Source organism: Quercus lobata, chromosome 11 (assembly GCF_001633185.2).
Source record: "Quercus lobata isolate SW786 chromosome 11, ValleyOak3.0 Primary Assembly, whole genome shotgun sequence".
NCBI lineage: Eukaryota > Viridiplantae > Streptophyta > Magnoliopsida > Fagales > Fagaceae > Quercus > Quercus lobata.
Genome location: NC_044914.1, coordinates 57,088,010 through 57,105,724, shown reverse-complemented (window position 1 = coordinate 57,105,724; position 17,715 = coordinate 57,088,010). Strand labels below are relative to the sequence as shown.

Here is a 17,715-nt window from a genome sequence, read left to right as displayed (position 1 = left end):
TCTAGCCCTAGTTCTGTAACCCGCTCTCTACAAATTCATTGTCTAGGGACTTTTGGGCCAGAACCACTTACTTGTCGGGCCTGTGCCCCAAAAACTGCCCCTACAATTGGCGCCGTTTGTGGGGAGAACTTGTGTCTCGACAAGTGAAACTGTAAGAAATGGAAGGATCAGGTCCGCGCCAAACCGGACGTGCAGATTCCCAACGGCAGGACAATTTTTTGAATCTTGAACGAGAGAAGGACCAAGATAATCAATGAGAGGGTAGTGTGAACACTTCTCACATGAGTAGAAGCCGCTCAAAAGGGAAAGATCATGCATCCCATAAGCAAAGCGATCGAAAGGCTCTACAGCAAGAGATTGATGATTTGAAGAAGAAGCTGCGCCGAGCGTAGCGAAAACGTCCTTCACCCGGCTTGGACACTAGCAGTGATGAGGATAACGAATACAGGCGAAGATCAAGAACCCCTCCGAGCGAGACTTTTTCCTACGAGGAAGAGTGGCCTCGCAAACGCGGCCACAAAAGCCCATCTTACCAAGGCCTGGCCAACGATGCCATGAGCAAGGCCCTGGATCGCATCTCCCAGTCGCCGTTCACGCATAGAATAGAGAGGGCAGTGCTTCCTTGGCGGTTCCATCAACCAACGTTTGCTATATACAATGGTCGGACTGACCCAGTAGAGCATGTAAGCCAATTTAATCAGAGGATGGCCGTCCACTCCAGGGATGAGGTGTTAATGTGTAAGGTGTTTCCGTCCAGCTTGGGACTTATGGCGATGAGATGGTTTGATGCCCTCTAGCCGAATTCCATAGATTCCTTTAAACAGCTAATACAGGCTTTTGGTTCCCGCTTCATCACCAGCAGTAGAGCCCCTCGGCCCCTCGATTCCCTCATATCCTTGTCCATGCGGGAAGGAGAGACGTTGAAGGCCTACTTGGACGGGTACTGGGAAATGTATAATGAGATAGAAGGAAATTACAATGACGTTGCCATCAGTATGTTCAAAAGGAGCCTGCCGACAGAGCATGGCTTAAGAAAGTCCCTCACTGGGAAGCCAGTCACCAGCGTGCGCCAACTCATAGACAGAATTGAAAAATACAAAAGGGTCGAGGAGGACCAGCAGATGGGGAAGGGTAAAGCAAAGGTTGTCCCTCAGGAGAGGAGGGACTTCAGGTCGGACCGCTTTAACAGTAGTAACAAGCCGAGAAGAGACTACGCGGAACAGTCCGGACCTAATGGGGCTCAGGCAGTCCATGCTGTGTTCCGAGAACCGTTACACAAGATCCTAGAGAAGGTGAAGTGCGAATCTTTCTTTCAGTGGCCGAACAGGATGGCAGGTGACCCCTCAAAACGTAATCAGAATCTGTACTGTGCATACCACCAGGAGCTAAGTCACACCACCGATGATTGCAGGAATCTGAAAAACCATTTGGATCGGCTTGTCCGAGAAGGGAAGTTGAGGCATCTGTTGCACCGCCCTGAAGGATGGCAGAAACAGTCAAATATCGAAACCAGACAAGGCACATTGAGGCCAATCATTGGCACAATAAATGTCATTCTTGCCACACCTGGAAAAACCGGTTCCAGCCCTTTCAGAGTAATGTCAGTGGGCAGGTTCCCGACTGAGCCGAACGAAAGGGATTCCAAGAGAGCCAAAGTGAGTGCCACGCCCTTAATCGGGTTCTCGGAGGAGGACAAGCAAAGAACCCTTCAACCCCACGACGATGCCCTAGTCATCATGCTTAGAATTGGAGGTTATGATGTGAAAATGGTGTTAGTTGATCAAGGCAGTGCCGTGGAGGTAATGTACCCTGATTTGTATAAGGGGTTGAACTTGAAGCCAGAAGACCTGTCGCCGTGCGATTCCCCTCTGGTCAGCTTCGAAGGAAAAATCGTCACCCCGAAAGGCATGATTAGGCTGCCTGTGCAAATAGACTCAGGCGTGGTAGAGGTAAACTTCATTGTCGTAGATGCGTACTCCCCCTACACAGCTATCGTGGCCCGGTCTTGGTTTCATGCATTAGGGGCTGTGCCATCAACCTTGCACCAAAAAGTGAAGTATCCGTCAGAAGGTCAAGTCAAAGAAATAATAGGGAACCAAGGAATGGCTAGGCAATGCATGGTGTTGGCAATCTCACGACGACCAAATAGTGAACCTTCCACTTCAACCGAGAATGGCTTATAGCAATCAATGACCCCGGTCCCAACTGCGAGTGGTGGAGGACCAGCCACGGAAGTGAGCTGTGAGGAGCTGGAAAAAGTACTCGTCGGATCAGACCCTGAGAGGTTTTTTCAGATCGGCTCAGAATTACCACCATAGGAGAAGTCAACACTAATTGATTTTCTTCGACGGAATGCGGGCGTATTCACCTGGGATCCTTATGAGGCCCCCAAGGTTGACTCAGATCTCATATGCCATCACCTTAATGTTAACCTGGCTATAACACCTAAGAAGCAACCTCCTTGGCGGCCGTCAAAAGAACATGCAGACGCTGTGAGAGAAGAGGTCGCAAAATTGAAGAAAGCTGGGGCTATCAAGGAAGTATTCTACCCCGAATGGTTAGCCAACACAGTCGTGGTAAAAAAGAAGAGCAGGAAATGGCGGGTCTGCGTAGACTTCACGGACTTAAACAAGGCCTGCCCGAAGGATCCTTTCCCAATGCCACGGATAGACCGATTGGTAGATGCGACTGTCGAACACCCCCGAATGAGTTTTTTGGACGCCTTCCAGGGCTACCATCAGATATCCCTGGCTGTCGAGGACCAAGAAAAAACTGCTTTTGTCACCCTAGTTGGAAACTATCATTATAAGGTGATGCCCTTCGGCTTGAAGAATGCCGGGTCGACCTATCAAAGGATGATGACTAGGATGTTTGAACAGCAGATGGGTAAAAGTGTTGAAATGTATATAGATGACATGGTGGTAAAGAGCAAATTGGTGGACGACCACATCAGAGACCTCGGCGAAGTCTTTCAAATTCTGAGAAAGTACAAGCTACGACTGAACGCATCCAAATGTTCATTTGGGGTGGGATCAGGAAAATTCTTAGGCTATATGGTGACCCACAGAGGAATAGAAGTTAACCCTGACCAAATAAGAGCCATTCATAGCCTGCAACCTCCTCGGAATCCCAAAGAGGTTCAAAAGCTCACCGGCATGATAGCTGCTTTAAACCGTTTCATCTCCCGCTCAGCGGACAGATGCAGGCCTTTCTTCCTCCTATTGCACAAGTGGAAGGTCTTCGAGTGGATTGAGGAGTGTGCTTTAGCTTTCCAACAGCTCAAGGAATACCTCGCTCGACTACCGATTATGTCCAGTCCCGATGCCGACGAGGTGTTGTTCGCCTACATAGCAGTAACCTCTCATGTAGTGAGCTTAGTGCTAATCCGTGAAGACAACGGCACGCAGCGACCCGTCTATTATGTGAACAAATCGATGCAGGAGGCAGAGACCCGGTATCTCCCCCTCGAAAAAGCTATCTTGGCCGTCGTACAAGCCACGCGGAAGCTCCCTCACTATTTTCAGGCACATACAGTAGTTGTGCTAACTCAACTTCCGTTGAAATCCGTCCTCCGCAACGCCGACTACACAGGTAGAATTGCAAAATGGGGAACGATCCTGGGCGCCTTCGACATTAGATACATGCCTCGCACTGCCATAAAAGGTCAGGTCCTCACCGATCTAGTAGCTGAATTTGCAGAGCCCACCCTAGAAGGAATGGAAGTGTCGGGATCACCAAGTGCTAGTGAGAAACTGATCAGCACAGTCTCTCAGCATGAACACAATTGGTGGAAAGCACACATCAATGGTGCAGCGAACCAAAGGGGCTCAGGGGTGGGGCTCATTCTAGTCTCTCCCGAAGGGATAACCATAGAAAAGTCGTTGAGGCTCGGATTCTCGGCCACGAATAACGAAGCCGAGTATGAGGCGCTATTGGAGGGGATGTCAATGATCCGGAAATTGGGTGGGAAATTCGTAAATATGTTCTCGGATTCGAGACTCATCGTGGGACAAGCAAACGGGGAGTTGGAGGAGAAGGATGAAAGAATGTAAGAGTACCTGGCCCGGGCTAAGCACCTGCAGACCCATTTTTATCACTTCCATTTAACGCATGTACCCAGGAGTGGGAACACCCATACTGATTCTCTCACAACGCTGGCCACCTCCTCGGCTCAGCCCCTTCCGCAAGTTATTTTAGTTGAAGATCTCTACCGCCCAACAACAGAGAAGGCCAACGGAATTCGGGTACACAACGTCGGGGCAGGACCTAGCTGGATGGACCCTCTGGTGCTGTTTTTAAAGCACAACACCTTGCCAGACGATAAGGTTGAGGCCGACAAAATCAGGAGGAAAGCTTCTCGATTCTGGCTGTCAGAGGACTCCAAACTTTACCGACGCTCGTTCTCGGGGCCATACCTGCTGTGTGTGCACCCAGAGGCTACTGAACTCATCCTGGTGGAGTTACATGAAGGGATTTGCGGAAGTCATACGGGGGGTAGGTCTCTATCCTACAGGGCCATGACGCTGGGTTATTGGTGGCCGAGCATGCATAAAGAGGCTCTGGAATATGTGAAGAAGTGCGACCAGTGCCAAAGGTTCGCCCCGAACATACACTAGCCAGGCGGAGAACTTAACCCGCTGTCCAGCCTTTGGCCATTCGCACAATGGGGCCTAGACATACTAGGACCGTTCCCCAAAGCAGCAGGGAACAAGAAATTTCTTCTCGTCGGCACCGATTACTTCACAAAGTGGGTCGAAGCTGAGGCGCTGGCAAACATTAGGGACATCGATGTCAAGAAGTTTGTTTGGAAAAATATTATCACTAGGTACGGGACCCCGCACACCCTGATCTCGGACAACAGCCTCCAGTTTGACAGCAAAACCTTCAGAAAATACTGTAATGAGCTGGGAATTATCAATCGATACTCCACACCGGCCTACCCACAGGGTAATGGACAGGCGGAAGCCATCAATAAAACCATAGTGAATGGGCTGAAAAAGAGGTTGGACGATGCGAAAGGGAGGTGGGTTGAAGAGTTAGCCCACGTCTTGTGGACATACCGCACCACGCCTCGCAGGTCCACGAGAGAAACCCCCTTTTCAATGACCTACGGAGCCGAGACTGTCATCCCACTGGAGTTAAACTTCCCAACACAGAGGACTACTGCCTTCAGCCCCATTGCTAATAACAAACTTCTAGAAAAAAGCTTGGACCTCCAAGAAGAAAAAAGGGAAAGTGCAATAGTCCACCTAGCATACTATCAGCAAAAGCTCAAACAGGGTTACGACGCCAAGGTGAAGTCAAGGCCATTGGCGCCCGGGGATCTAGTACCGAGGAAGGTCCTGGGCACCGCGAGGAACCCTGCATGGGGAAAGCTTGGACCAAACTGGGAAGGCCCATACCGTATCACTTCCGTAGCCGGCATAGGAGCCTACTTTTTGGAAGATTTGGATGAACATGTAGTGCCACGCCCTTGAAATGTAAATAACCTAAAAAGGTACTGTTATTAATGAAAGACATAATTCTTGACGTCGCATTACTGTATAGCTACTTGGGCTAAGTGTTAAACAGAACCCAAATCCTGCCTGGCTCCTCGGACCACAAACTTGGGGGAAATTAACCTCGAAACCATTTTCACTAAGTGTTAAACAGAACCCAAGTCCTATCTGGCTCCTCGGACCACAGACTTGGGGGAAATTAACCTTGAACCCACTTTCACTAAGTGTTAAACAGAACCCAAGTCCTGCCTGGTTCCTCGGACCACAGACTTGGGGGAAATTAACCTAGAAGCTATTTTCGCTAAGTGTTAAACAGAACCCAAGTCCTACCTGGCTTCTCGGACCACAGACTTGGGGGAAATTAACCTTGAAGCCATTTTCACTAAGTGTTAAACAGAACTCAAGTCTTGCCTGACTCCTCAGACCATAAACTTGGGGGAAATTAACCTCGAAACTATTTTCACTAAGTGTTAAACAGAACCCAAGTCCTGCCTAGTTCCTCGGACCACAGACTTGGGGGAAATTAACCTTGAAGCCATTTTCACTAAGTGTTAAACAGAACCCAAGTCCTGCCTGGCTCCTCGGACCACAGACTTGGGGGAAATTAACCTCGTAGCGAATTTTCACCAAGTGTTAAACAGAACCCAAGTCTTGTCTGGCTCCTCGGATCACAGACTTGGGGGAAATTAACTTTGAAGCCATTTTCACTAAGTGTTAAACAGAACCCAAGTCCTGCCTGGCTCCTCGGACCACAGACTTGGGGGAAATTAACCTTGAAGCCATTTTCACTAAGTGTTAAACAGAACCCAAGTCCTGCCTGGCTCCTCGGACCACAGACTTGGGGGAAATTAACCTTGAAGCCACTTTCACTAAGTGTTAAACAGAACCCAAGTCCTGCCTGGCTCCTCGGACCACAAACTTGGGGGAAATTAACCTCGAAACTATTTTCGCTAAGAGTTAAACAGAACCTAAGTCCTGCCTAACTCCTCGGACCATAGACTTGGGGGAAATTAACCTTGAAGCCATTTTCACTAAGTGTTAAACAGAACCCAAGTCCTGCTTGACTCCTCGGACCACAGACTTGGGGGAAATTAACCTTGAAGCCACTTTCACTAAGTGTTAAACAGAACCCAAGTCCTGCCTGGCTCTTCGGACCATAAACTTGGGGGAAATTAATCTCGAAACTATTTTCACTAAGTGTTAAACAAAACTCAAGTCCTGCTTGGCTTCTCGGACCACAGACTTGGGAGAAATTAATCTTGAAGCCATTTTCACTAAGTGTTAAACAGAACTCAAGTCCTGCCTGGCTCCTCAGACCACAGACTTGGGGGAAATTAACCTCGCAGCGAATTTTCACCAAGTGTTAAACAGAACCCAAGTCCCGCCTGGCTCCTCGGACCACAGACTTGGGGAAAATTAACCTCGCAGCTATTTTCACTAAGTGTTAAACAGAACTCAAGTCCCGCCTGGCTCCTCGGACCAAAGACTTAGGGGAAATTAACCTCGCAGCTATTTTCACTAAGTGTTAAATAGAACCCAAGTCTCGCCTGGCTCCTCGGACCAAAGACTTGGGGGAAATTAACCTCACAACTATTTTCACTAAGTGTTAAACAGAACCCAAGTCCTGCCTGGCTCCTCGGACCACAGACTTGGGGGAAATTAACCTCGCAGCTATTTTCACTAAGTGTTAAACAGAACCCAAGTCTTGCATGGCTCCTCAGACCACAGACTTGGGGGAAATTAGCCTCGCTACCAATTTGTCTAATTATCGACTATCATTTTTTATACATTCATTCTCTCATGCTTGGTTTTCAACAGTTAATGGCAGAATAGACATCCATTCATGATGAAAACAGAAGAGAAAGTAAATCAACAAGAGTAAAAGGAAACGACATCTTTCATTAAATCCAAAAAGTGATCCTTTTACAAACATTAATAGAACAAAATATAAAGGGTTTAACAAGAAAAATCCTACACTACTTTCCTAAATCTAAACCCTGAGTAGGCCCGGGTTGGTCGTCTGTTGCCTGGGGCCCCGGAACAGTCTCCTTAGCCTGTGCAACAACCTCCCTGATTGAAAGACTGTGCTCGGGCAACTTGTCCTTCACGGCCGGCTGCGCATCCTCAGCTTCAGGCATAGAGGAGTCTGAGGCTAAAGCCTTCGTTGGGAGAGGTTCTTTAGGGGCAACCACGTCAAGGACCTCACGAATGTCCTCTGGAAAAAAGATATTCTCAGCTTTCCTGAGATCGGAATCCACTGGGACTACTACCCGATCCAAGGCTACACCCCAAGACAGGGTGATGTATTCCCTGCATATAGCGGTCACCTCCTCGGCCAGCCTGACCTCAGTGTCCCTGGCTTTGCGATCATAAGAGGTTGCCACTGCTTTCTCGGCCGCCTCCCTGGCCAGACGGGCCTCCCCCTTGACCTTTGCAAGCTCGGCCTTGAGATCTGAAACCACCTGCTTCTCTGTCATAAGATTTTCCTCTGACTGGCGGAGCTGTTGGCGCAGATCCTCAGCCTACTTAGTGGCGTTTTTAAGGCTGGCCTCCGCGCTCGCACGACCCTTCTTTGCCTCCTTTACTTCATTGCTCAGGCGATCATTCTCCTGCCTGAGGTCGCCAGCAGTCCTCTTGGCAGCACAGTGGGACTGAGCCTCACTGTGAAGGTCCTCACGTGCCTTTTTGGCCCATTTCTCAGCAACAAAGATTTGCTGAGTGACCTGCGCCAGAAGAGTAAAGGCTTAATTAAATGAGGATGATGAATAAATAGATACATAACAAGAGAACGAGATAGGAGAAGTTTTCACTTACCATAGCCATGTCCCTCTTCAGCGACATGAAGAGGTCTGGTTGCCGAGTATCCCGGAACCCCTTCATATCGCGAGGCAAAAGAAGAGGCTGCTGTAGGGCCTCGGTCAAGAATGATGCCTGCTTTCGCTGGGATTCCCACAGGGTCGCATCCCAGGAAATTGGGGCGCCGTCCAGTTCGAGCTGTGGCGACCAGATCCGTTGTTCCCTCCGAATAGCCACCTCGTCTCGGCTATCACTGGACCTGGTCCTCTTCTCTTTAGGCTCTTTGGTCTCTTTACCTTTCTTTTGAGGCTTGGCTTTTTCCTGGCCAACCTCACCCTCCTCCAATTCCTCCACAGGCCTTTTTCGCCTCAAATTGGGCATAGGCTGCAGTGCCGCATCTGATGTGGGAGGAAGAGGAGGAGCCTTGGAGGTTGGCTATTCCTTCGGGATATCCTTGGAGGACTGCCCTTTGTTCCTGTTGGAAAGGAGGCCCTTGAGACCAGACCTTTGTTTCAGATCCATTCCTTCTTCTTCAACCTCTTGGCTAGTATTAACTTGTGCGATTACTAAACCAAGATCAGGGGCCACCGAGGAGCGGTCTAAATCTGAATTAGAGTCCGAGAGCTCTATTGGCCTGGCCGACACTTCTCCCTCCTCGGCGAAATGGAACTGGTCTATCTGATCTTCCAAAGACGAATGTGAGGAACCGGCTTCTTCCACTGGGATAACTACAGCGGGAAAAGCACACTGAGCAGGTAGTTGGATGGGAGGTAAATCTCTCAAAGCGAGAAAACCTGGTACGGAGACGTCGATTCGTGCTAATCGCGGACTGCCAGCCCTGATTGCTTGACCAGCCTCCACTAGAGCATGAGTAAGGGGCTCGTAGTCCAAAATCAGAGGTGCAGCCCGCAATTGCCCGTCTGCACTCACGTAAATCTCAGACCTTAGAAGGAAATTGAGTGCTTGGAGGTTGACCAAACTTAGCCGAGGAGTTGTATGCGCCTTGTCTGCAAAGCCCAAAGAAAGGGTTATGTTAGTCCAAGGAGGCAGACAAGCAAAGTTAAAATTGAAACAAAGAAAAAGAAAGATCAAAACTAAGATCCCTTCCAAGGGATCTAACTTTATGGTGTCCTACCTGGTTTTCCTGCCCTAACCGGGCAGTGAATACCGTCGTGCCATTGTCCGAAGATGATCAAAAGGTTGTCCTTCAAGCCTTTGTTGGACTTGGGAAGGTAGGATATCAACCTCACCTCATCGGACCTGGACTTCAAGTAATATGAGTCGCCGAGGCTGTGCAATTCATATAGATGAACCACATCATGCCATGAAAGGCCGAGGTTCATCTGATTGTTCAAGACGTCTACGCATTCCAGAATCCGGAACATATTTGCGACGCATTGGTGAGGGGCCAACCTATGACCACGCAAATAATCCCTAGTTATCCTCCCCATAGGGATGGTCATTCCTCCTTCCACAAAGGCTATCACTGGAATGGCAACCTGCCCCGTTCTTCTCTTGATTAAGACTTCCTCCAGAGAACAATACTCTAGACCTACCTCTAGCGGAATACGGTATTTAGCCCTGAAGCCTTCCATATCGGCCGGGGAATCTACCATTTTCTCAAGCTTACCCATCCCCCTAATCCTAGGTGACGCGAAGACGATTTACTTAAGGAATAACGGCGGAAAAGGCAACGGAAAAGGAATGTGCACTTACGGGTGAGGAACTTGCAGGAAATCTTCAAGGGGACGACTGCGAAGGCTTGAGCGCTTTGAAAGGGAAAGTACTGGAGTGCTCTGAGTGCTTGTCCAAAAATGAGAAGGAAATGCCTTTGAAAAATCTTATATATCCGGGAGAAGCTGGACAGACATACTCCCGCCTAGAGAAACGGAAATGATCCCAACCGTCGATCTAGCATCCAACCGTCGAATTGAAAAGATATAAAACCGCTAAAAGCAATAATTAGCGCCTCATGGGTCATTAAACACCTCCGTCATTAATGAGGCACGTGAGAAGCATACCTCTGCGCGGGTGAAGCAGGAATCCAAAATTAATAATCCTATGAATGTCAAAATCCCGCCTTTCCTCCTCGGACAAGAAAGAAGGAGTCGGAATTTTAAGGGGCTATTATAGGGGTAAAATTCCCAAAGTCCAAAATGGGCCTCGGGCCTCGCACGGAGCCCAACCACGACCCAAAGGGAAAGCTCATGGCATAATTCTGTTGAGCCTAGTTTGTTTTAAAAGACGTCCGAGGAGGAATGTCTCCTCGGACACACAAATGTGGGCCCAATGTGCATCCCCTCCACAGTGAAGAAGCATCCCAGACAAACGTGGGTAGTAGGATGAACCTCACACAGCAGGAAAGAGGAAAATGTAAGACGTCCAAAGAGAAGCCACAACTGCCGCATTAAATGCAAGGAAGCTACTTTTTTAGCCGCATTAATGTGGAGAAGACAGGCGAACAGTGTTACATTGGCCAGTGCAACTCACAGAAAGATAAGGTGGATATCCAATGGGACAGGCATTCAAGTGAAGGTCCAGATGGTTAACAAGTGTAAGGTCCTTATCAATTTAAGGAAAGGAAATCCCCATGCAGAAGGGATCGGGGAATTTAGAGAAAAGAGAGAGAGAGAGAGGTTAAAGAATTCTGTAGTATGTAACTAGAGCAAGGGGTGCCCTTATACGTCTCCTCGGACCGGTATCCTGTAAACTTAAATGGAATATTTTCACGTTCAGACTATTGCATGGCATACAACTAACTAACATTCACTTCGTCCAGCCCTAGTTCTGTAACCCGCTCTCTACAAATTCATTGTCTAGGGACTTTTGGGCCAGAACCACTTACTTGTTGGGCCTGGGCCTCAAAAACTGCCCCTACACCAATAAATAAAGCAATCATATGAGAAAAAAAAATTTAATTACAAAACAAACAAAGGGTGGAAACATAGCCACATGTCCAACTTTTCACATGGGGAAGGGGCAGGGGTGCAGTGCCTACCAATGTACCGTGCCATAGTTTTAGACAAGACAAAACATTGAAAATAAAAAATGCTTGAAGTTGTCTTTTAGTTTTGGATACTGAACGGAAGGAAGAAGGAAAATAGTTTTAGACAAGACAAATCATTGAAAATAAAAAATGCTTGAAGTTGTCTTTTAGTTTTGGATACTGAACGAAAGGAAGAAGGAAAAAAAACTCAGAAGAAGAAGAAGGAGAAGAAAAAGAAGAAGAAAGTGTACAGTGAAGGTTTGTTCTTTTTCATTTCTATTTTATATTATGTGGATTTAGTGTATTTTGGCCCTTTTGGGACTGCAATTTCGGAGTTGAGGGTGAGGAGTAGTGATAAAAAGACAAGAGTTCAAGATAGAAAAGAAAATGGCACAAATAGGAAAAAAAAAAAAAAAAAAAAAAGTCGTTTTAGAGCATTATGTTAGTAGAGTTATAAGGGGTGTTAGGGGAAGGAGTTTGTGTTATATTGTTTGGAAGTTTTTGATATATGTGTAAATGAAAAAATATGTGAAAATGTATTTGATGTTGTTTAAAATGTAAAAATATCTGTTAGAAACATGAACTAATCTACCAAACGCTCCCATATTTTTTTAAATTTTTTTAAATTAAAAAGCTATTTTATTATTTTTCCTCTTCATTTTATAATATAATCACACTTTTTTCAGCTTATCCTTAAAAAAATATTATTTTTAATTCTTTATTTAAATATTATTTTTTTATTATTTCTTTCTTCTTTCTGTTTTTTTGCCTATATCCCTCTTTCGATGGTCTCTCTTATCAGCAAGTCCCACAGCCACCTCCACCAGCACAACCAACCCAGTCAAAGCCTTTCACATAGGGACGAAGCCAGAACTTGAAGTTAGGGGGTAGTTTTACTGTTAGTTGCGTGTAGTGGCTTTAGCTTTTGGCTTAATTGCTTAACAACTAATGAGTTTTTTTTTTTTTTTTTTTTTTTTTTTTGGGTGTGCATCTAGGTATTGATAAAATTATTTTGTTTAAAATTTTTTTAAGGGTCACGTTGTTTGTTTTAGGTAAAATTAGTTGATTGAGTTTAATTATTTTTAGCTTTACTATTAGTAATTTTTGTTGTTGAATAATTTTTTTGGGCTTGTTTATTTTGCTTTAGATTTTAGATCTGGTCTTTAAAATGAGGAAAATGCTAGAATTACAAACTTTTTTTACAAATTATTAATGTGGTGAGTGGTTATTAGTAACTAAAAATGCGATGTAAGTAATGGGTCTAGATACAAACCAATAAAAGGTTACTCCACAACCGTTTGTAAAAATGTTATAAAAATTTTTGTGACTAGAGTAGTACTCCTAAAAGAATCAATGATAATATTAAGAGAGACAAAGTGTGCTTTTATAGAACAAAGGCACACCACAACTCTAGTCACACGTTCCATGGCTTTTGAGTGGAGTTGTTGTGTGTTTTTGTGTTAGAATCCCTTTCCCTCTCCCTTGCGCGCGCGTGTGTGTGTGTGTGTGTTTGTTTCTCCAAAAAAAAAAAAAAAATTTCTAAAATTGGTGAGCAATTTTAGGCTTAATGCTGGTACAAATTCAAAATTGCTAAAATTTCTAAAATTACAAAATTGATTTTATAGGTATATATTAATTAAAAAAAAAAATAGGGGGGGCCATTGCCCCCACCGAGTCCAAGTCTCCCTCGGTCCCTACTTCCACGGCCACAACCAACCACCCCCCACTACCATAACCACAACCAGTCCCCCACAACTCATATTGGAAAAAAAAAAAAAAAAAAAAAAAAAAAAAAAAAAAAAAAAAACCACCACCACAAACCCACCCACAACCACCACCACCACCAGCTCACCTCAACAGCCATCACCCACATCCCCCACTCACAACCACCGATCCAACTCAGTCACAGCCACCCACCACTACAACCAACCACCACCCACTGCCATAACCACGACCACAACCACAACCAGTCACCACAACTTTGATTTGAAAAAAAAAAAAAAAAAACAAGGGACAAAGGAGGGGGAAAGAGGTTTTAAAACAAAAACACACTACAACTACCCTCCAAAGTCATAGTAACTTATTCAGTACTAATTGTTAAAAAACATACCAAAGTTTTAAAAATAGTACTACCAAGAGTTTCTAGGCTATCATGATTTTTTGATTTAATGATAAAAGTTGAGTCATTTGTACTATGTAACTTAATTGTAAGCATAATAAGTCGAATGATACTATGTGGCTTATTGTAAGTACATTAAAATTATTACCATAATTTTTTTTTTTGAGCAAAATTATTACCATAATTTACTTTAAGTAAAACTTTATTACTAATTCTCTAAAAAAAACACTTTATTTCTACAATTTAAAATACTAACTAATTTTTTTCTAAAAAAAAATATTAATTAATTTGATTAAAACTAATTTTCAAAAGTTTTAATCTATTTATAGCTTATTTAGGGTGTATTTGGATACCGATTATTTTGTTGAAACTGAAAAATTATTGTTGAAAGTACGGTAGAAAAAAGTAAAAATTAGTTGAAATAGTACAATGGGGTTCATAAATAGTGACAAAAAGTATAGTGAGACTTATAAATAGTAGCAAAAATACGCTAAATAGTGAAATAATTTTCATTTTTAATCTCTACCCAAACGTACACTTAGTCTAAATTATTTAATAATTTTTTTTGATAGAAAGTTGGGAATTACACAATGTACACGGTAATATGAATTTAAAACTCAAAGTAATTTTTGTTTCAAATTTTTACCATGAAAAGTTGTGTTGGGTAGAACTATCCTTATTGTAATTAGTTTAGTCCTTTAGAGAGGCATCTTGTAAATGTGGTTAACACTTAACAGTTGAGTTAACACATCATCATTGCATGGTCACAACATTTTTGTTTTTAGGGCAATAGTCATATTGAACTATTGTTATATAGAGGGATTTTTTTTTTTTTTTTTTTTTAAATTGTGTCATAAGAATTAATGGTGTGAAAAATCATTCCTCATGGCTGGTTTGCCTACTTCTGACCTATAAGACAAGCACGTTGGTATCCTTTCACTTCATCTTTATGTTATATATTATCCCGTATATTCAAAGAGGCCACAAGGATAAAATGGTATACCTACCTTCTCCATGCATCCATACTCTTGGAATTTCCCAACATATATAAAAGGGGAAGCATATAAGTAGATATGAAGAATATGTACTCCGTCTATATTATGTGCGTTTGTTCTGCAATAAATTTCTCTAGCAAGCTACAAGGAAGGCCACTATCCTGCAATTAATTGAGCTGAAAGTAGCGTCAATTAGGCAAGGCATGGACAGCAAAATCGAAATTAAAGGCAAAGTTTGCGTGACGGGGGCTTCCGGCTTTCTAGCGTCTTGGCTAGTTAAGGGACTTCTCCTGTCTGGATACCATGTCACTGGAACTGTTAGAGATCCAGGTTTTTCTTCTTCTTCTTCTTCTAACATTTCCTGTCTTTTCTCCCAGACATATATATATATATATATATATATATATATATATGTATATTAATAAAACTATATATATCATTTGGTTGTTGCATGGGAAGGGAACGAGAAGAAATTAGCACATCTGTTGAGTCTGGAAGGAGCAAGGGAGAGACTCCGATTGGTGAAGGCTGATTTGATGGAAGAGGGAAGCTTCGACGATGCAATCATGGGATGCCATGGTGTTTTCCACACTGCTTCTCCTGTACTGAAACCTTCATCTGATCCAAAGGCACGTTCTTATCTCACATTATATATATTCTCAGTAGTCTACATGCAAATGATTCGAAAATAAAAAAGGCTATTGACTGTTGTAGTATCACATGAAAATGCCGGATATAAATATATTTCATAATTAACCTTTATGTGTTTTTCTCAAACATTCTATGTAAACAGGCCGAAATCTTGGACCCGGCTATTGAGGGTACCTTGAACGTGCTACGTTCATGTAAGAAGAATCCATCTTTAAGGCGTGTAATCCTCACCTCATCTTCTTCAACTGTGAGGGTAAGAGATGATTTTGACCCAAATATACCTTTGGATGAGACATTTTGGAGCTCTGTGGAACTCTGTGAGAGACTCCAGGTGACACGATTTAAATTTTTTGGTTTTATCTTTCACACCAAATTTGCATTCCTCCTTATACACTTAGTTGTCGCATTTTAAAGTACAATGTCAATGGCCGAGTTGTTCGTATCCGTAACTTGCTAGTAGCTAGGACCATTTAGAGTACAATTCTACGATTATTGCTTGCCAAGCTGCTTTGCATATATTCTACGAGTTAATAATACAAAAGCACGTAGCTAACCTATATTAGTTCATCTTTTGGGCATGGTGATTGGTGAATTTCTAAAGTTATGGTATGCTTTATCAAAAACACTCGCTGAGAGGGCAGCATGGGAATTCTGCAACAAAAATGGTATTGATCTAGTGACCATTCTACCATCATTCCTTGTTGGACCTAGTTTGCCACGAGATTTGTGTTCTACTGCTTCTGATGTCCTTGGCTTGCTTAAGGGTAATTTCCTTTTGCACTATTCCTTGAAATCTTGCAAGTATGGATGTAAAGTTACTTATTACTATAGGTCAATTGGTGCTTTTATTATTTCATAATCAGTAAAATGGATCTTTGCTAGCTAGCTTGTTAATTTTTGTGACTATATATGTGCGTGCGCGCAGGTGAAACGGAGAAATTTCATTGGCACGGAAGGATGGGATATGTCCACATAGATGATGTTGCACTTTGCCACATCCTTGTTTTTGAGAATGAAACTGCTCACGGACGATACCTTTGTAGCTCCACCGTGCTGGATAATGATGAGTTGGCATCGTTGTTAGCAGAACGATATCCTTCACTACCTATCCCTAAAAGGTATGTTGGTATTTTCATTAATAATAAACACACACGGATATATACATACACACATAGATGTTAATTGTGGGACTTTTCAGGTTTGAGCCACTAAACAGACCATATTATGAGTTTAACACCTCGAAGTTCAAGAGTTTAGGATTCAAGTTCAAGTCTATCCAAGAGATGTTTGATGACTGCATTGCATCCCTGGTGGAACAAGGTCATCTTCGATCTGTCTAGCAATGGCCGGTGGTGACTTGTCCAGCCGATATTGCCCTATCAACTAATCAAACCATTAAATGTAGTGAATGAGAGTATTTGTTTCTCACATAAAACTAATACGAAGAATAAGAGTGAATGAGATTTTTAAGAACTTAGTGGTTCCTGTTTTATTTTTTTCTCTAAAAAGAGTACCTTTTGTTTAAATAAAACCAACTTGCATGCGGATGTCTTTGTGTGGAAGATTTACATTCAAATTCTTCCTCCATTGAAGGAATTTTTTTTTTTTTATTATTATTATTTTTTCACTTTCTAATTTCTATATTAAAAAGCAAGATGAGTTAGTCTAAAAATATTTAAAACGCCTTATATCAATCATGTATAATCTCATATAGTTTAACTTTTTATTATAATCAAATCTGAGCATTCATAAAACAATGATTTAATCACTACTTTACACACTTAAAAAGGTCAAGCTATCCTTAATTGTATAATGACCACTTATGATGTGAATTTTAGGATTTTTTTTTTTTTTTTTACTACATAACCATGCTTTGTTATTTGGCACACTAGTTAATTTGGCATTAATGGGACTATAAATATCATAAATCTTCACTCAATTGACAAATTTGTGTAAAGAGGATCTTCAATGCCAACTATTATGATGCCACTACTGGTAGACCCACACGATGCGTGAGAATAAATAAATTTTTTTGTAATTGTAATATAATATATAATTTGTTCTTTAAAATTTGTTGAAGATAATTTATTCTCCCTTAAAATTAAACAATTTTTATTCGGTCCAATTAGGTCTATCTCGGTCCCACTTAATCCACTTCAATTCACTTCGGTTCACTCGGTCAATTTCGGTCTTCTTTGGTCCATTTTGGACTAATTGGGTCTTAAATTGATTCTTTAGTTTGTCTTTTCAAGTTTAGCTCAAAATTTCTTTTTCTTTTTTTCTTTTTTCCTTCATTTTTGGGTTGAAAAGTATGAAATTTTATTATATTTAGGATAAAATTTTTAGTTTTGAGTTAAAAATACAAAAAAAAAAAAAAAAATAGATATTAGAAATTAGAAATATGAGCCCTAAAAATTCAATAAAAATGGTAAATATTCAGAAGTTCTATTCGGTCCTATTCGGTCCATTTTGTCTTCTTCGGTTCACTTTGGTTCTATTCGGTCCACTTTCATTCTATTTGGTCCATTCGGTGCACATTGGTCTTATTCTTTCCACTTTAGTCCTATTCAGTCCATATTAGTCCTATTTGGTCCATTCTGTCCACTTCAATCCTATTGGGGCCATTAGGTCTAATTTGGTCATATTCAGTCCATTGTGTCCACTTCAGTC

General features: G+C 42.9%; 3 protein-coding genes across 3 annotated transcripts; all 3 read left to right on the top strand.

Moving 5' to 3' along the window:
- The first annotated feature begins 1,328 nt into the window (after nt 1–1,328).
- On the top strand, nt 1,329–2,318 carry LOC115967231. The gene is made up of 2 exons (XM_031086287.1): nt 1,329–1,949; nt 2,184–2,318. The coding sequence occupies exons 1-2, from the start codon at nt 1,329–1,331 to the stop codon at nt 2,316–2,318; spliced, it is 756 nt and encodes a 251-aa protein (XP_030942147.1).
- Nucleotides 2,319–2,858: 540 nt separating this feature from the next.
- LOC115967230 lies at nt 2,859–5,477 on the top strand. The gene is made up of 3 exons (XM_031086286.1): nt 2,859–4,048; nt 4,121–4,594; nt 4,826–5,477. The coding sequence occupies exons 1-3, from the start codon at nt 2,859–2,861 to the stop codon at nt 5,475–5,477; spliced, it is 2,316 nt and encodes a 771-aa protein (XP_030942146.1).
- An 8,944-nt stretch (nt 5,478–14,421) lies between these two features.
- Nucleotides 14,422–16,621, top strand: LOC115968925 (tetraketide alpha-pyrone reductase 1). The gene is made up of 6 exons (XM_031088469.1): nt 14,422–14,724; nt 14,854–15,023; nt 15,188–15,376; nt 15,647–15,809; nt 15,971–16,163; nt 16,244–16,621. Exons 1-6 carry the CDS (start codon nt 14,598–14,600, stop codon nt 16,383–16,385), a joined length of 984 nt encoding a protein of 327 aa, XP_030944329.1. The 5' UTR covers nt 14,422–14,597; the 3' UTR covers nt 16,386–16,621.
- The last annotated feature ends 1,094 nt before the right edge of the window (nt 16,622–17,715 follow it).